Source organism: Rhinolophus hipposideros (assembly GCF_964194185.1).
Source record: "Rhinolophus hipposideros genome assembly, chromosome: 5".
Lineage (NCBI taxonomy): Eukaryota > Metazoa > Chordata > Mammalia > Chiroptera > Rhinolophidae > Rhinolophus > Rhinolophus hipposideros.
The window spans coordinates 31,304,748-31,318,723 of NC_138051.1; the positions used below are offsets into that span (position 1 = coordinate 31,304,748).

The following is a 13,976-nucleotide window of genomic DNA, read 5'->3' on the forward strand; positions in this document are numbered from 1 at the left end:
AACAAAATCTTTATTCATTTTTTTCCCTATACAACTTTTTCCAAAGGTACTTCCTTCTCACCTCCCACCCAAGGCACCACTGCCAACCTGGCCTGTCTGACCTTCCTCCCCCACACTCACCACTTTTACAGAACCACAAAACGGTTAAGAACAAGTTCCTGCTTGGTATGCAGCTGGGGTGAAACCCAGGAATGGTGGGGGTGGGGAGTGGTGATGCTTTAGGGACTGGCATGAGGGATAGGATGGTCCTGCTGTTCTCTACTGGTTACGACGCTTCTTCCTTCTGCCCGTGACGAAACTGTCACGCCTTCTCTTAGGGGCCTGTGAGGGTCGAACTGCCTCCAGAACCAGAGGTTTCTCCCCCGAGACCTCAAGTTCAGCTCCCAGGTAGGCCCTCTTTTCAGCAGGGACTGGACCTCCAACTAGAGCTTGCTTCCTAGACTTGGCAACAAGATATGGAGGTTGGCCGAGGCCTCTTGCCTCAGCAGAGAGGGAGTGGGATGCTCTCTGGATCTCCTGACCTGTAGAGGACGGGCCTGAGACAGGGTGAGGACTGAGAGCAGGACCCCTCGGTGACAGGCTCAGTTGGGAGGCCAAGAGGTAGGCAAAGTTGGAGAGTTCCTCATCTTCCTCCCCCACCTCCTTCTTTGCTTTGGCCCCATTTGCTGAACTGCGTGTTTCACTACCAGGAGAGGCTTCTTTCAGAACTAAGGCAGCCCTGGTTCCCCATTGAGGGGAAGTGCTCCCCAGGCCCTGGGGAGATGTGGATCTGGGGATCCCGTATGCATAAGATTCTTGATTCCCTGGTAAAGGAGGAAGGTCTTTAGACTTGGGTAAATCAGTGTCCTCTCCTTGGGGGTCATAAGAATAAAAATTTGGTGGGCAGGTCTCCTCGCTGACCCCTAGTTGGAAGCCACAGTCATCTCTAACGTCTAATATGTTGCTGTGGTCTGTGGTTTCCAACAGTGAGGACATGGAATTACCACTCCCTGCCTCCTGGCTGGCCTCCGGGAAGAAGGAGGCATCCAGGGTCCCCTGGATAAGGATATTGCCTTGACAGGCAGGCAGGAGGGTTTCTTTGGAAACCACTGTGGAGCCACCAATACTGCTTTCTAGCGACAGAAGGCAACTGTCAGCCCACAGGTCATTGGGCTCCTGTATATTCTCAGGGCTCTGTTCTCGATTTTCTTCAGGCCTCAAGGCTGAGCTATAGTTTCTCTTTTCTAGGGCAGCTGTGGCATCTATGCTTCCATAGGGATTTGCACTGCTCCCCACATCCCCAAATATTGTGGTTTCTCCAGGACTCAGAGAAATGTTGCTACTGGAGCCCAGTACCTGGCAGCTTCCCTGGTGCTCAGGTACACATTCCCCATCATAGAAGTTCTCTGTGACCTCCTCAATTTGTAAGGGTAATTCCAAGCTTATGGCATCCATCTCACTGCTGAGCCAAAGTCCTGGACTGAGAGAAGCCCCATCCCCGTCCCCAGCTGCTCTAGAAGGGCTCTGCTCATAACTCTGAACCATGGGAGAACCTCTGTCATCTCCCCACATGACTCCTGAAGAGCCTTCCTGGGGAACTGCAAACAGCTCATTCCCTTGAGGCGGCACTCCAAGACCCACTATCTGTTGTCCTGTCTGCAACCCCAGGACCTGCTTTTCTAACCTCTGTTCTTGCAGAGGAGCCAGCTCTGCAAGTCCAACATCCAAACTGGGAACCATCTCAAGCTGGGGGCCTCCCTGCCAGCAAAGGGGCAGAGCCTCAGGAATCCTGTCAGCCACTAGGGCATGCCCAGGGGACCCAAGACCTCCCAGGTCATTCTGATGTGGGAATATCTGGTTTGTAACCTTCCCAGGCCCTCTTCTCTTTGTACCTAAAGACCCTTGTGTTCCCTGTGGAGCTGCAAGTTCTAGCTGCAGGTCCCAGCTGCTGGGAGATGGCAGGGTGTTCATATCCATGTGCATTCCCTTCAGGCCATCTGGGGCCCATTCCTGCCTACCATGTGTTTCTTTTGCCCTCTTTCCTGGAGGAGCAGCCTTTCCAAGGTGAACGGGGCCCCCAGCCACCCGAAGCCCAGGTAAGGGCCGAAGTCTCCCACCCGCATCTTCCTCCTCGTCAGAAAAGGAAGGACTTGAGTCAGACTGAACTCCACTGCAACTTGGAAGTGCCTCGGCCTCCTCTTCCTCCTCCAAGGCCAGGAGTCGCTTCTGGACCAGCTGGAAGGAGAATGGACAAATACCGTGCTACACGTGATTGTCGGAGGGGTGACTGAGTGGGTGGTAAGGAGATGCTACTTGGGCAGGGCAGAGAATGCAAGCAAGTGGCTTAAATGACAAGATACCGTAGCTCTTCTTTTCCCTCTTCTTGGGCCTTATTCCCACGCTTTGAGCCCTTACAGTCCCCTTTTCCTGGGTGTCCTCAGTCCTTTATCTACTTCTTCTGCATGTAAAGCCCAATCCAAAGCTGTTCCTCTCTAGAAACCATACCATCCAGCACAGTGTAGGGTTAGCTAACTTCATGCGAGCTTCTTGTTCTAATATTCTCTACCCCCCAAATTTACCTGGGCAAGACTGAGTCTTTCTTCTTGCTCCAGCTCCTCAATCAAGGCCAAAGGATCCCTCTGTTGTTCTGGGGACAGCAGATCTGCCAGAAACTGAGGGTGAATGACAGCTTCCACCTGGGGAGCAGAAGGAAAAGTGATGTGAGTCTGACAGGAGATAACCCGTGAGCCAAGAAGCTCTAGAGAAGCCATGATCCCCCCACCCCCTCTCCCAGGTTGTTATAAACCATGACCAGCTACACACATTCACAGACATGCGTACACACACACATTTCTCATATGGAACAGAGCCTAGTTCCTACCTGCCTCAGGCAGAACCCTAGACCTTTGGTTCCCTGGAGTTCCCACCCCGGGATCTGCTAGAAACCAGACATCCAGACCCAGCCCACCTTGGAGACGAAGACCTCCTGAGAACACAGCTCATCAATGTAGCTCAGGAGGCCTGCATCAGGATGTATCCCTTCCTCCTCCTGCTGCTGCTCTTCTTCCTCTTCCTGTCTTCCATCTGACTCCCCAGTGGCCAAGTGACTTCCCATCAGCCCTTCCATGATGTCAGCATACTCTTTCACAGCTTCTGGTGGGATCTCTTTGGGTGCCTCAGGAACTGGAGGCCTCTGGGTTTTGCGCTGCCGCCGGCGGGGGGCCCGTGCTTTGGAAGCCGCCTTCTTGGGAATGTACACTAAGGGAAGATATGGAAAAGAGAAATGGAAAGTGGTACAGACACTGTAACTTCTGCCTCCCCACCCTAGGGGAGTACACTGAAATGGCTCCAGGCTGGACCAGGCCACCCTGAAAAGTACTAGCCATAGGAAAAGATTGAGGAGCTGGAGAATCTAAGAGAGAATCCTTTATGTAGAATCTTGGAACCCCTGAAATTCCAAGAAGTCCCCTGATCTAGCCTCCATTTCTTAGACCAATGAGGTATTATAGGGTGCATTTATAATTTCAGTGAGAGAGTAGTTGGTTACTTGGCCAAAATCAATACCTAGTTTGGGACCAAGGGAACCTGAGAACCCAGCCTCCTATGTTTGTCCTGTTTGGTACATCAAATGCCACTCACTGGAGGGAAAGTGACAGAAGCAAGGGCAATGCCTCCCCGAACCCGTGACTGCTTTCTGTATGCCTTCCCTTTAAGCCTAAGGCTCCTGTCAGAACTGGTAGACTTACCTGGCTGCTGACAAACCTCAGGGGCCAGGGGCCCCGGAGGATCAAGTTTCAGAGGGGCTGCAGGAGGCAAGGCCTGGGACCCATTCATCAGCTGTGTGTTCTGAATCTGCATCTCCTCCTCGGCCTCAAACTCCATGAACCTGCAGAAGGGGAGGAAGGCCTGAGCAGTGCTGAGACGAGACCCATCAGAAACCCAGAGACCAGGAAGGAGCTGCTCACAGTGGCCAAATAACAATTCTGGGGAACCCTCACAAGGTCACCACATAGTCCCTTCACCTGCATTTAGGAAAGCTTCGCCTGCATTTAGGAAAGCTTGTTAAGAAAATGAATAATCTAGAGTTTGTAATCTTCTCCAGGACAGAGCCATGCCTTCTATTTTTTCATACCATAGCTCACCCAGCATCACAGAGGGTATACAGCAACAATTAATACAGACTTGTTGAATTTATTCAGTGATCCCACAAGCAGGTTCCTCCTCAAGGCCTCATCTACCCCTGCCTACAACCATTAAAAAAATGGCTGAAATCTTGAAGCGGGGCCTGGGGTTGCAATGCAAAGCAGTTCCCACCAGGAGGCAGTGCTGAGATCCAGGAGTCCTTAGACTAGGATGGCCCTGAAAGAGTAACTATAGAAGGTACAGGTGCAGAAGATCTGGTGGAGAAAGTGAAAGCTAAGCTTGGAGGAAAGGGTTGATTTTCCTCAGTTATTTTGTTAACAAAGGAGATTATCAGAGAGAAGTGGGGGATATGAGCCAGGAGATCATGCTGGGCATATAGGACTATGGCTTCCCCTGACCAACCTCTTTAAGAACCAGCCCCTTCCTGGGATGATAGGGATAAACAATCTCTGTGCCACTATTTCCAGAGGAGGGGTGGTCCCAAGGTCTGCAGCCATAGCCACTTGCTACCTGGTCAGTGACATAGGAAAGAACCTGCCTAATGGAGCTTACCTCCTCATTGCTAGGTCCCTTCCGCATGGACTTTTATACCAATTGAGCTCCAATCCCATCTTAAGAGCTGCAATATCAAGCCCCTATATAATTCAAGATCTGGAAAAGGGAACGCTTCCAAGAGGATATAGGAACAGAAAAACTCTAGAGCCAAGGTGGTGAAAGAAGTAGCAATGATCCAGGAAACCCTATCCTAGTCTATACCCCTCTTCCTAGAATCCCTTTTAATAATCATCCACATACCCAGACTCAAACCTCTCTTACCTGCCCCCAACCCTCCCAACCACACAGCCCCTGTTGGGAGAACAAGAGTTTGTCACTCACTTTTCTGCCATCTCATAAAAGATCATCCGGTCAAAGTTGCTGGTGCGCTCCCACTCCTGCACAGCCCTTGGCAGTCCCTCTTCCAGGGTCATAGTGGGCTTCAGCCGGGCCAGGGAACGAAGCACTGGGCTAAACCCCACATTGAGTCAGTCACATTCTACAAGTGTCCCCCCATCCACTTGTCCTGATACTGTCCTAATACACACACCCTGCCCCTCCTCAGGTCTAGCGGCCCTCACTCCATCACGTCCCACTTCTGATTAGGCTTTCAGACTCCCAACTTCCCATCCATTGGCCTTTCTTCCCACTGAAATTTACAAATCTCCCACAAAATCAAACAGATGATTCTTCTCCCCATCTTTTGAAATTAAGTACCCTTAATTCTCACAGTGCTGTCTTTAACATTAGGAAGAAAACACTCACGTTATTAAATTAATGGGTTTCATTGTAAAGTAGGCTTAACCCTGCCCACTAGGATTTTTGCATTTTTTAAAAAGGCACTTACTAACCCAAATGAATCTCTAAATAAAGATTGTGTGTTTTTATTTGTTGGTTTTTAAGTGCTTTTACCTCCAGGATATGCCTCCCAGACAGTCAAATATCAATACTCTGTAAGTTCTTTTTGATTCATTTTTGCCTTCCTGACTTCCCGAGTCCCCAAGCTTTATTGTGCCTAGGATCACAGGGCTAAGCTTGTTATAAATATGGATTCCAGCGCCCGAGGATCCCAGGACTGATGCCAGCTTCCCAGGTGACTGTTGCAGAGGGTCTGGACTGCACTTTGGGGAAGACCCTGCCCAAAGCCCCTAAGTGTAGAGAGCAAGAATAGGTCAAAACCAAAAGCAATGCTGGCAGAAGTTAGAAATTCAGCCTTCCTGCCTCCAAGAGAGAATTCAGAGCTGTCTGGAGAAAGCAGGTAGTAGGTAAGATGATCTATACTTAATACTTTGTAAGTTCAGCCACTTACAAAAAAAAAAAAGTATCAGTAATCTTCCATTATAAAATACATAAAAAATGATTTTCAAGTTGCAACAACAACAAAAAGTAATTCATAATTTCAATGCAATTCCAAACAAAATCCTGATAGAATTTCATGGCACTTGATTTTATATTCCTAAAATTAATATAAAAAAATCACTTAGTCTACCAATAAAAAAGTATTAAAGAAGAAAAAGAGTTCAGCAACTAGAGATAACAGAGTGTATGTTTTTTAAATTCAGTAAAATGTGTTATGTAGTGGTTTACACAAAATATTGAGTGCAGTGATAGGGGCAACAGGTCTGCGTGGGGAGAAGAGAAAATTCCCCAGATGGCCAATGACTCTGTTTTATAAACACAAAAAACCCCTGACCCTGGGCTCCTTGACTAAAGCATCCACTCACTCTTCAGCAAGAGATTTTGGCCTTTTGAGTTTTTTCCTCTTCTAGATTGACTTTTTATAATAATATTAATAATAACAACAACAGCAGCAGGTACCATTTAGTGAGGCATTCTCTGTGCCAGGCACTCTGCTAAGCGCTTCACATATTAACTCACTTCCTCTTTTCAGCAATCCTGTGAGATACAAATAACTATCCCCTTTCCGGGGGAGAAAACTGAGGGTTAAAATATGCAATGTTGAGCCCGGACCCCAAAACTAGAGAGTGGTGGAGCCTAGGCCCTTCACCTCAGCAAGCTCTACCACCTCCCCATTTTGATTTGAATTCTCCTGAATAAAATAGGGAGCGGTGGAGGAGGTGACGCACAGAAGGTCCTTTGCCTGGCCCCGCACCATCCTCTCCCACAGGAATGAGTCACACCTTATCCTGGCCCATTTGAATGGCTCAACGCCATGTCCGAAGGTGTTAAAATAGAATGAGAGGACCTGGCACTTAGTGTCAAAGACCTAAGTTCCAATCACTGCTCCTCACTGTATGATAGGAAACCTCTCTGAGCTGCAGTCTTCTCATTATAAATGAGGATTATCATAAAAATGCTTGCCTGAACTCACAGGGTTGTAAGCATCACTTGAGAGCACACAGCTGCAGGCTTGCTAAAGACTGAAAAGGCTTATCGTCATCATCATCGTCATCATCACCATCATCATCATCGTACTTTTGGTACTCATAGCATCTCTCCGTCACCCTCATGACCTGCCCTTGAATATTCCTACATAGCCTATCCTCTTTTGTCCACCCCAAAGCGCTCCTTATTGAAAAGCCCCAGGATAATTGACCTCAGGTCTCCCCACTTACATAAGAAAGCAGGAAAGAGCTTCTGCATCAGGACTCCGGGATAAGTGCATCCGGGCCAAGGCTTTGTAGCACTGCCAGCGTCGAAAATTCTCATAAACACCCTTGGAGGTACAGGAGAGGTCACCCAGTGAGGGCTTGGATTGGGCGACTGGCAGACCTCCTCCAGTTGCCCCATGTGGCCCAGGCCAAGCCTTTTCCGGGGACACAGGGAGAGCCAGTTGGGAAGCTGACGGTTGAGTCTGAGCAGGAAGGCCTAGGAGGCCCTCCTGGCTCACCCCAACAGTCTTAGTAGCCAGAAGGGTCTTCATGTTAGAAGTTGTCACAAACTGAGGGAGAGGACCTTCGAGGCCCCCATAGGGAGCACCTGAGGCAATCCAACTGAGGGCAGTCTGAGTAAGGATCAGGTTCTGAGTTTGAGAGGCCTCAGCTGGCCCCCCTTCTGTCTTGACTTTGACAATGACTTTGCCAGCTCCAGCCCCACTGTGGCCAGGGCTCCCATCCTCTGTCACCAACATTGGGCTAGGGAAAGCGGAGAGCATCAAAGAGTTGCCTGGAGGGAAAGCTGAAGGCACAGGGGCCTGTGCAGGCAGCTCCCAGGGTGGTTGGTCTGGTGGGCCAGGAGCAGGTGGGGGAAACTGAAGTGCAGTGAAAGGAGATAGGGCTGTGCCAGGTATCATGGTCATGTCTGGTCCAAGCAATGGAGATGCTGTTGAGACAAAGAAAAAGAGAGAGTGCAGTAGGAGAAAAGCAGACCAGAAGCTACATTATCAGAGTTGCACTTCAGTTGCTGAAAAATCAGAGCTCTGATTCTCAACAGGTGAGGAAGGGTATATACGGAGGGGGAACTTCTGCAGTTTGCAAGTGATTTTGATGTTCCTTACTCCCAGTTGAAAATCATTGCACTACAGAAGTAGCAGTGACTCTTGAACCCATGAGCTCATACTCCATAACACATCCCACAGAGGATACAGGTACATCTGGAATATATAGTCATACAAATTCCAAACCTGTTCAAACCACCTGAACCCTGCTCCCAGCTGGTCTGTGGTCCTTGCCACCACTCACAGAAGTGCTGTTCCCAGGAGAGGGTGTGTGGATCAGATGTTTGGTTCTCAGAAATTTTGTTATATAATAGCTAAGAATGACTAGAGATAAGGGCCAGGATATGGGCAAGGAGAGGGCTGTGGGGGGAGGGAGGTTTCCAGAGCTTTAAGTAGCTGGTGGACACGTTAAAATTTGGCATTGCAGACTATCTGTGGTCCTTCAGCTTGGATTCCCTATCAGAAATATAGCATCCACCAAGAACAAGGCACTGACAATGAAGTCTGAAACAGTACCTGCTAAGAAGGAGCTATGTGGGCTCTCGTCAGAGACCGAGAATAAATACATAAAACATTACTTAATCAGGACATGTGTCTCCTAGGACTTTTTATAATATTAATAGACCATCTGCCTAATTTCATGCTACTCTCCTCCACCTCTTATCAAGAATATTCCACTGGCAAACTAACAACACTCAGCTTCTGCTCTCTGACCATGAAAGAGACACGGAATAAGAGCAAATGTGTCATCTCAACCATAGAGCAGAGGGCCAGGAGTATTCCATGAAGTTCGGATACAATGAAATAAGTCTGAAGGCGTGAGCTTCACAAAAAAAAATAGAAAAACTGAGAGCTTCTCAGGGAAGCCCCAGCTCTCATTCTGGCTGGAGTGACACACCTCCTCTAGCTCTGGGGGAATCAAGGAGAACTGATCCATGAACTGAAAGAGAAGCCATGTCTGGGGCTGGAAGGAGCCATGAGGCTCTGAGCAGAAGCACTTATAGTACCTTCCAGTCTAGCTGTCAGGAGGGCATTTCTCCATAGACTTGGCAACAAATAACCCCACTGAACAGCTTCTCCAGCTAAGGCCTCCACTCCACTCTGACCCTCCAATACATCAAGAGTGGCCCCAGCACAATTCTCTCAGGGAAAAATTCTAGAGCAAGCTCCAATTACTGAAAGAAGACCCAGAATCCTGGGCCTTCCCCTTCAACCCTCTGTGTGCCACACATACCACTGCCCCTGCCACACAAACACATGATAAAGGGGGTCCCTCTTCCAGAGAAGCAAGTTGCTAACTGCCATCCCTTCTCTATACTCAGCACTTTCCTCTGAGGTACTTAGATCTGCATCCCAGAGGGCCCTCTTACTTCCCCAACTCCCAGTGTTTTTTTCCCAACCCCTAGTCTTCATGGCACAAACTTATTTCCCAGCCTCTCCAAGTGTGATTTTTTTTTTTTTTTTTTTTTGTAGCATCTATACTCTCACGTCCCTCTAGGTCAGTACAAAGAACCCTATTGTCCCCAGGTAAAGTGTCAAATTTGAATCCCCAAGGATGTGGCAGGGGGTGGGGTACACTCTGCATCACCTGCAGACTTACCTCCATCTGAAGTCATCCTCTCAGGTTTGGGCACTAGCTGTGGCTGTCTGGAAGCCTCCAGAATGAGACAGTCAGTTTGAGGACCCAGAGAGTAAGCTTGCTCCAGTAGATACACAGGGATCCAAGGAGGGGAGGATAAAGATCAGATCAAAACAGAACTGGAATCTAGAACTCAAGGAATTCTTCAGTGGGGGAGGGGATAGGGGAATGTGGGGTTGGGGTAGAGAGATATTCGACAGCAAGCTCTGGTAAATTGGCAGTAGCCAGGAATTCCCACCAAACCAGAGTTTGGCAACACAATTGTTGTCTACCTCTTTAGGGCAATTTGTAAATTTTCAGATTCCCAACATTATAATTTTATTAATACATCTCCATTCCCTACACAATTCTTCACCAGTATATTTAGTTTTGTGCCCTTAAATCCCACCCAGTTCTGTAACTGACTTCCTATTAATAGCAGGTTGTGGCAGACCCTTGATTAATTCAATGTTCGCTGTATTTTCTGAACCAAATTCAGAACACACAGTCTGTGTACTTAAGAATCTGGAGAACGGAGTGCTTGAAATTAGGATTGTCTGGAAAGACCCAGGGTGTTTGGTTGCTGTATGCAAATCATTTCCTTGGAAAGCTGTCCTGCAGTTCCCAAATAGTCCACCATCAGCTCTGCAGTACACAGAAGGTTCAGCCTTACCCTTGGTTGAAAAGCCCCATTCTATCAAAGACAGGCATTCAACCTAAAATTTCAAGACCAAAAAGTCCTTTTGTTTGTTAAGTTATTTTTGTTTAAAAATTTTATTAAATAATTTTAATTTTTAAAATGGGAACTACATTAGCATGGTTCTAAGGAAAACTATACAAAACAGTGCACAGCGAGTCTCTCTTTCCCACTCTTTTCCCCTGGAACCAAGTTCTTTGTCCCCAAAGAAACCAATATTATGGTTCCTGTGAATCCTTGCAGAGATATTTCATGCACTGCAAATAAATATGTATTATCATTACGTTTTACGTTTTATAACTTTTTTTTTTCAGGTTTCCCGGTTATAACACTAATGTATATTCCAATGTTTTTGACATTATAAATAATACTGCAAAGGTCATCTTTGTAATGTTACCTGGGCTCCAGTTTCCATTTCTTTAAACTAGAGTCCTATAAGAAGAATTTCTATACGTTCTTTAAAACATTCGAAATAACCCCTAGAAGGTACATTATGCTATTATTAGCTACTCACCACTATAAGCGCTGAGTTTGTGGTAGAGAGACCTGAGTTTGAATCTTGGTTTGAATCTTGGTTCGATCACTAAAACATACTTCACCAGTTTCATAAAATAACTTCACGTTCTCTTTGCTGTGCAGAATATTAAATACCCATCATGCACTCTTTACCGCCAATATTTTGAAATAGGGCGGGAGAACCGGATAGGAAAAGAGGGGAGGGAAGAAAAACCTTCCCTCTTCCATAAGGTAAAGGGGCTCTGAATCCTGGAGCTCTTTATTTCTCCACGCACTATAAATCCACTGCCCCTGATATGGGTGTGCATCTTGCAATCAAGACAGGATTCTATTCACTAATGTTCAACTCATATCCATCCCTATCCCCCCTCTAACGCCTAGCAGTGTCTAGCACACAGTGGGCACCCTCCATGTGTTTAGAAAGCCTACAAAGTTGCAACTGGGCACCAAAGTTTACAAGGTTGCAACTGGATTGCAACTGGGCCAAGTCCTGCACTAGTGCGCCCCCTTCTGCCCAGCTGGAAAAAGACCTAAAATGAACTACATTTCCCGGCATACCTTGAGAGAGACACTTCCGGCTACACAGGAAGGAAGTTGGCAAACCCGAGAGACTGTTAGACTGAGCTGCCGACGGAATTCGAACTTCTGTCCTCATCGTGGTCATGTTTCTCCAGTATTACCTCAACGAACAGGGAGAGCGGGTCTATACCCTGAAGGTGAGAAAAGGAAACATGTAAATAGGCATGGCGAAAAACGTAGGTGGGAGGAGCGGTGGAGACCAGCCGCGGAGTTGCCTGGCTGGGTGAGGGGAATTAGAAAGCCCGGACGCCAGGCGTGGTAAGGTAGGAGCCGGCGTGTATGGGTGCTAGTTTTGACCGTCGCGTCTTCTGTCTTCCTTCGTATCATTTTCCGCGCGTCCCTCTCCCCATCCCAGCCTCCATCTCCTTATGACGCCAGTGATTTGAGTTTTCTCACCACCCCTGTACTGAGATTATGTTCTCTCTTGTTGGAGCAGAAGTTTGACCCCATGGGACAACAGACCTGCTCGGCCCATCCTGCGCGCTTCTCCCCAGACGACAAATACTCTCGACACCGAATCACCATCAAGAAACGTTTCAAGGTGCTGATGACCCAGCAACCGCGCCCTGTCCTCTGAGGGTCCCTTAATTGCATGCCGCCTGCTCTCCCCCCTCCGCGACTTTCCGAACCCAACCTCTGCCATCTGTGAGCCTTGATGCCTGGTTACCACCCTTTCTTTTTGGAATCCGGTGTCAACATTCCCTTTGATCGTGCTTGTGCGAGGCAATCATAGTAGCCTACACCTTACAGGGAACAAGTTTGAATCTTCTTTTCGTGTTTTGACATACTGTCTGGTGGTTATTAAAATGATTTGAAAGAGCTCTTATTTTGTATGTTGTGGGAAGAAGGAAGTGGTTTAAAAAAAAACAAAAGAACGAAGAGAGATGAGAGGGAGGCGTACCCCAGGGACACAACAGTACTTGGAAGAAAATGGTAAGTCGTTGCTGTAGCAGGAGTCGTGCTGTGTTAGTGGCAGGAGGGTGTTGGGGAAGGGAAAGAAAGGCTGAGAAAGGTTTACCTAATTGTCAGCGTTGACAGAAAAATACCCCTGTCATCATGCAAGTGATTTCTTGCCCCTTGAAGTGACATTTTGACTTCAAGTGGAAGAGCTGCTTGAAAATAATAGCAACCATATTGTAGAGGGAAGGCAGTGAATTGGAAGTCAGGAGACCAGCATTCTCTCCTCTCTGCGTAACTTTAAGAAAGTCACTTAACCTCTTTAGTCCCAATTTTTTCTTCATTTCTAACTTCTCTTCCAACTCTATGACAGATTGGGTTCAGTGGCGGATATATATCCACAGTGTTGTTCCACCATTGTGCATATGAATGCCTCTATGCATATTTGCTGCTCCTCTGGAAATAGTCCCGTCAAGGAATTGTCTTACATACACCTAACTTTATATTCTCTCTGGGAGCTAGCTGCTATGTGGAACTCTACGTGGATCTTAAGTTAAAAGATGAGGTACGAGAGATTGAAGTGGCGATTTTGTTTTTCAAGCTACCGTTGGGGGTTAATAACAAAAGAAACCTGGGAGATTTTTAAGGATTTGAGCTTCTGTCAAAGGGCAACCATACATTTTTAATTCAATTGCTTTACATTAGAGGGATGATGAGGCAAAATATTGTATACTGGCTGGCATTCAAGAAATGCTGGCTTGCTTTTAGCTCACCGTGTCAAGTTAATCTTCTCATGTCCCCAATTATCTCATTCATGGCTTTTGACATTGAATTTGAATGTTTGCTTACTGCCACAGATTTAAGAATTGCTTTGTGGAGATTGTGTTCTAATTTTACAATCTTCTTTTGCTACTGCATCAAGATTCTAGACTCCAGAAGCAGATGTAACTTACATCAGCACCAATTTGATTTATCCAGACTGGCCCTGCAAAGGGGTAAATATGTTTCTCTTGGAATCTGATGTCTGACCATCCCAGCAGAGAAGTTCAGGATAGTTGTTGACTGCTGAGAAAAAAAGAAAAAAATATCTAAACTTGGGTCATAGTTAATAGAAGACATGATTTTCAAATCAATTATTTACTTAAACATATGGGAATGGTGAAACAAAATATTTGTTTCCTGTCAATAATTTTTTTATTTCTTAGCCTAGTCACTTACAGGTTCTTACCATTGGGTCTGAGGGATTTTAAAGACTTAATCTTGCCCCGTTAAGGGGATAATGATTGAAGAAATATTAAAAATTCTGCAACTGGCTAGAAAAAGGAGCTGCTGAGCAGATGTTTCCTGGCATCGTTGTCAGTTTTGACTCAAACTCATAAAAATTCAGAAGAAAAAGAAAAAGGATCTGCTCTGGAAGTTTCTTAAGCACCAAAGTCAATTAATGAAATCTGCTACCAGTGTTTTTTAATGTTGACAGTAATTCTGTCCTTATAATTTACTCCCCCTCCCCCAAAGAAAGATTAGCTTTGTTCCATGCTACATTCTGTGTAGACTGAAATGAGAAGACTTTAACATGGAAATATTCTGAATTGAATTTGAAAAGAAAGGTAAACTGG

The 13,976-nt window shown here is 46.6% G+C and overlaps 2 protein-coding genes across 2 annotated transcripts; one reads left to right on the forward strand and one right to left on the reverse strand.

Annotated features, from left to right (window-relative positions):
* Positions 1-258: 258 nt before the first annotated feature.
* On the reverse strand, positions 259-11,539 carry NUTM1 (NUT midline carcinoma family member 1; the record flags this gene model as incomplete). The annotated part of the gene is given in 9 exon segments (XM_081048954.1): positions 259-2,214; positions 2,559-2,675; positions 2,948-3,237; positions 3,726-3,865; positions 4,999-5,127; positions 7,233-7,938; positions 9,654-9,750; positions 9,752-9,966; positions 11,443-11,539. Coding segments are annotated over 9 exon segments (3,747 nt in total).
* NOP10 (NOP10 ribonucleoprotein) lies at positions 11,471-13,761 on the forward strand. The gene is made up of 2 exons (XM_081047261.1): positions 11,471-11,600; positions 11,900-13,761. Exons 1-2 carry the CDS (start codon positions 11,547-11,549, stop codon positions 12,038-12,040), a joined length of 195 nt encoding a protein of 64 aa, XP_080903387.1. The 5' UTR covers positions 11,471-11,546; the 3' UTR covers positions 12,041-13,761.
* Positions 13,762-13,976: the final 215 nt, after the last annotated feature.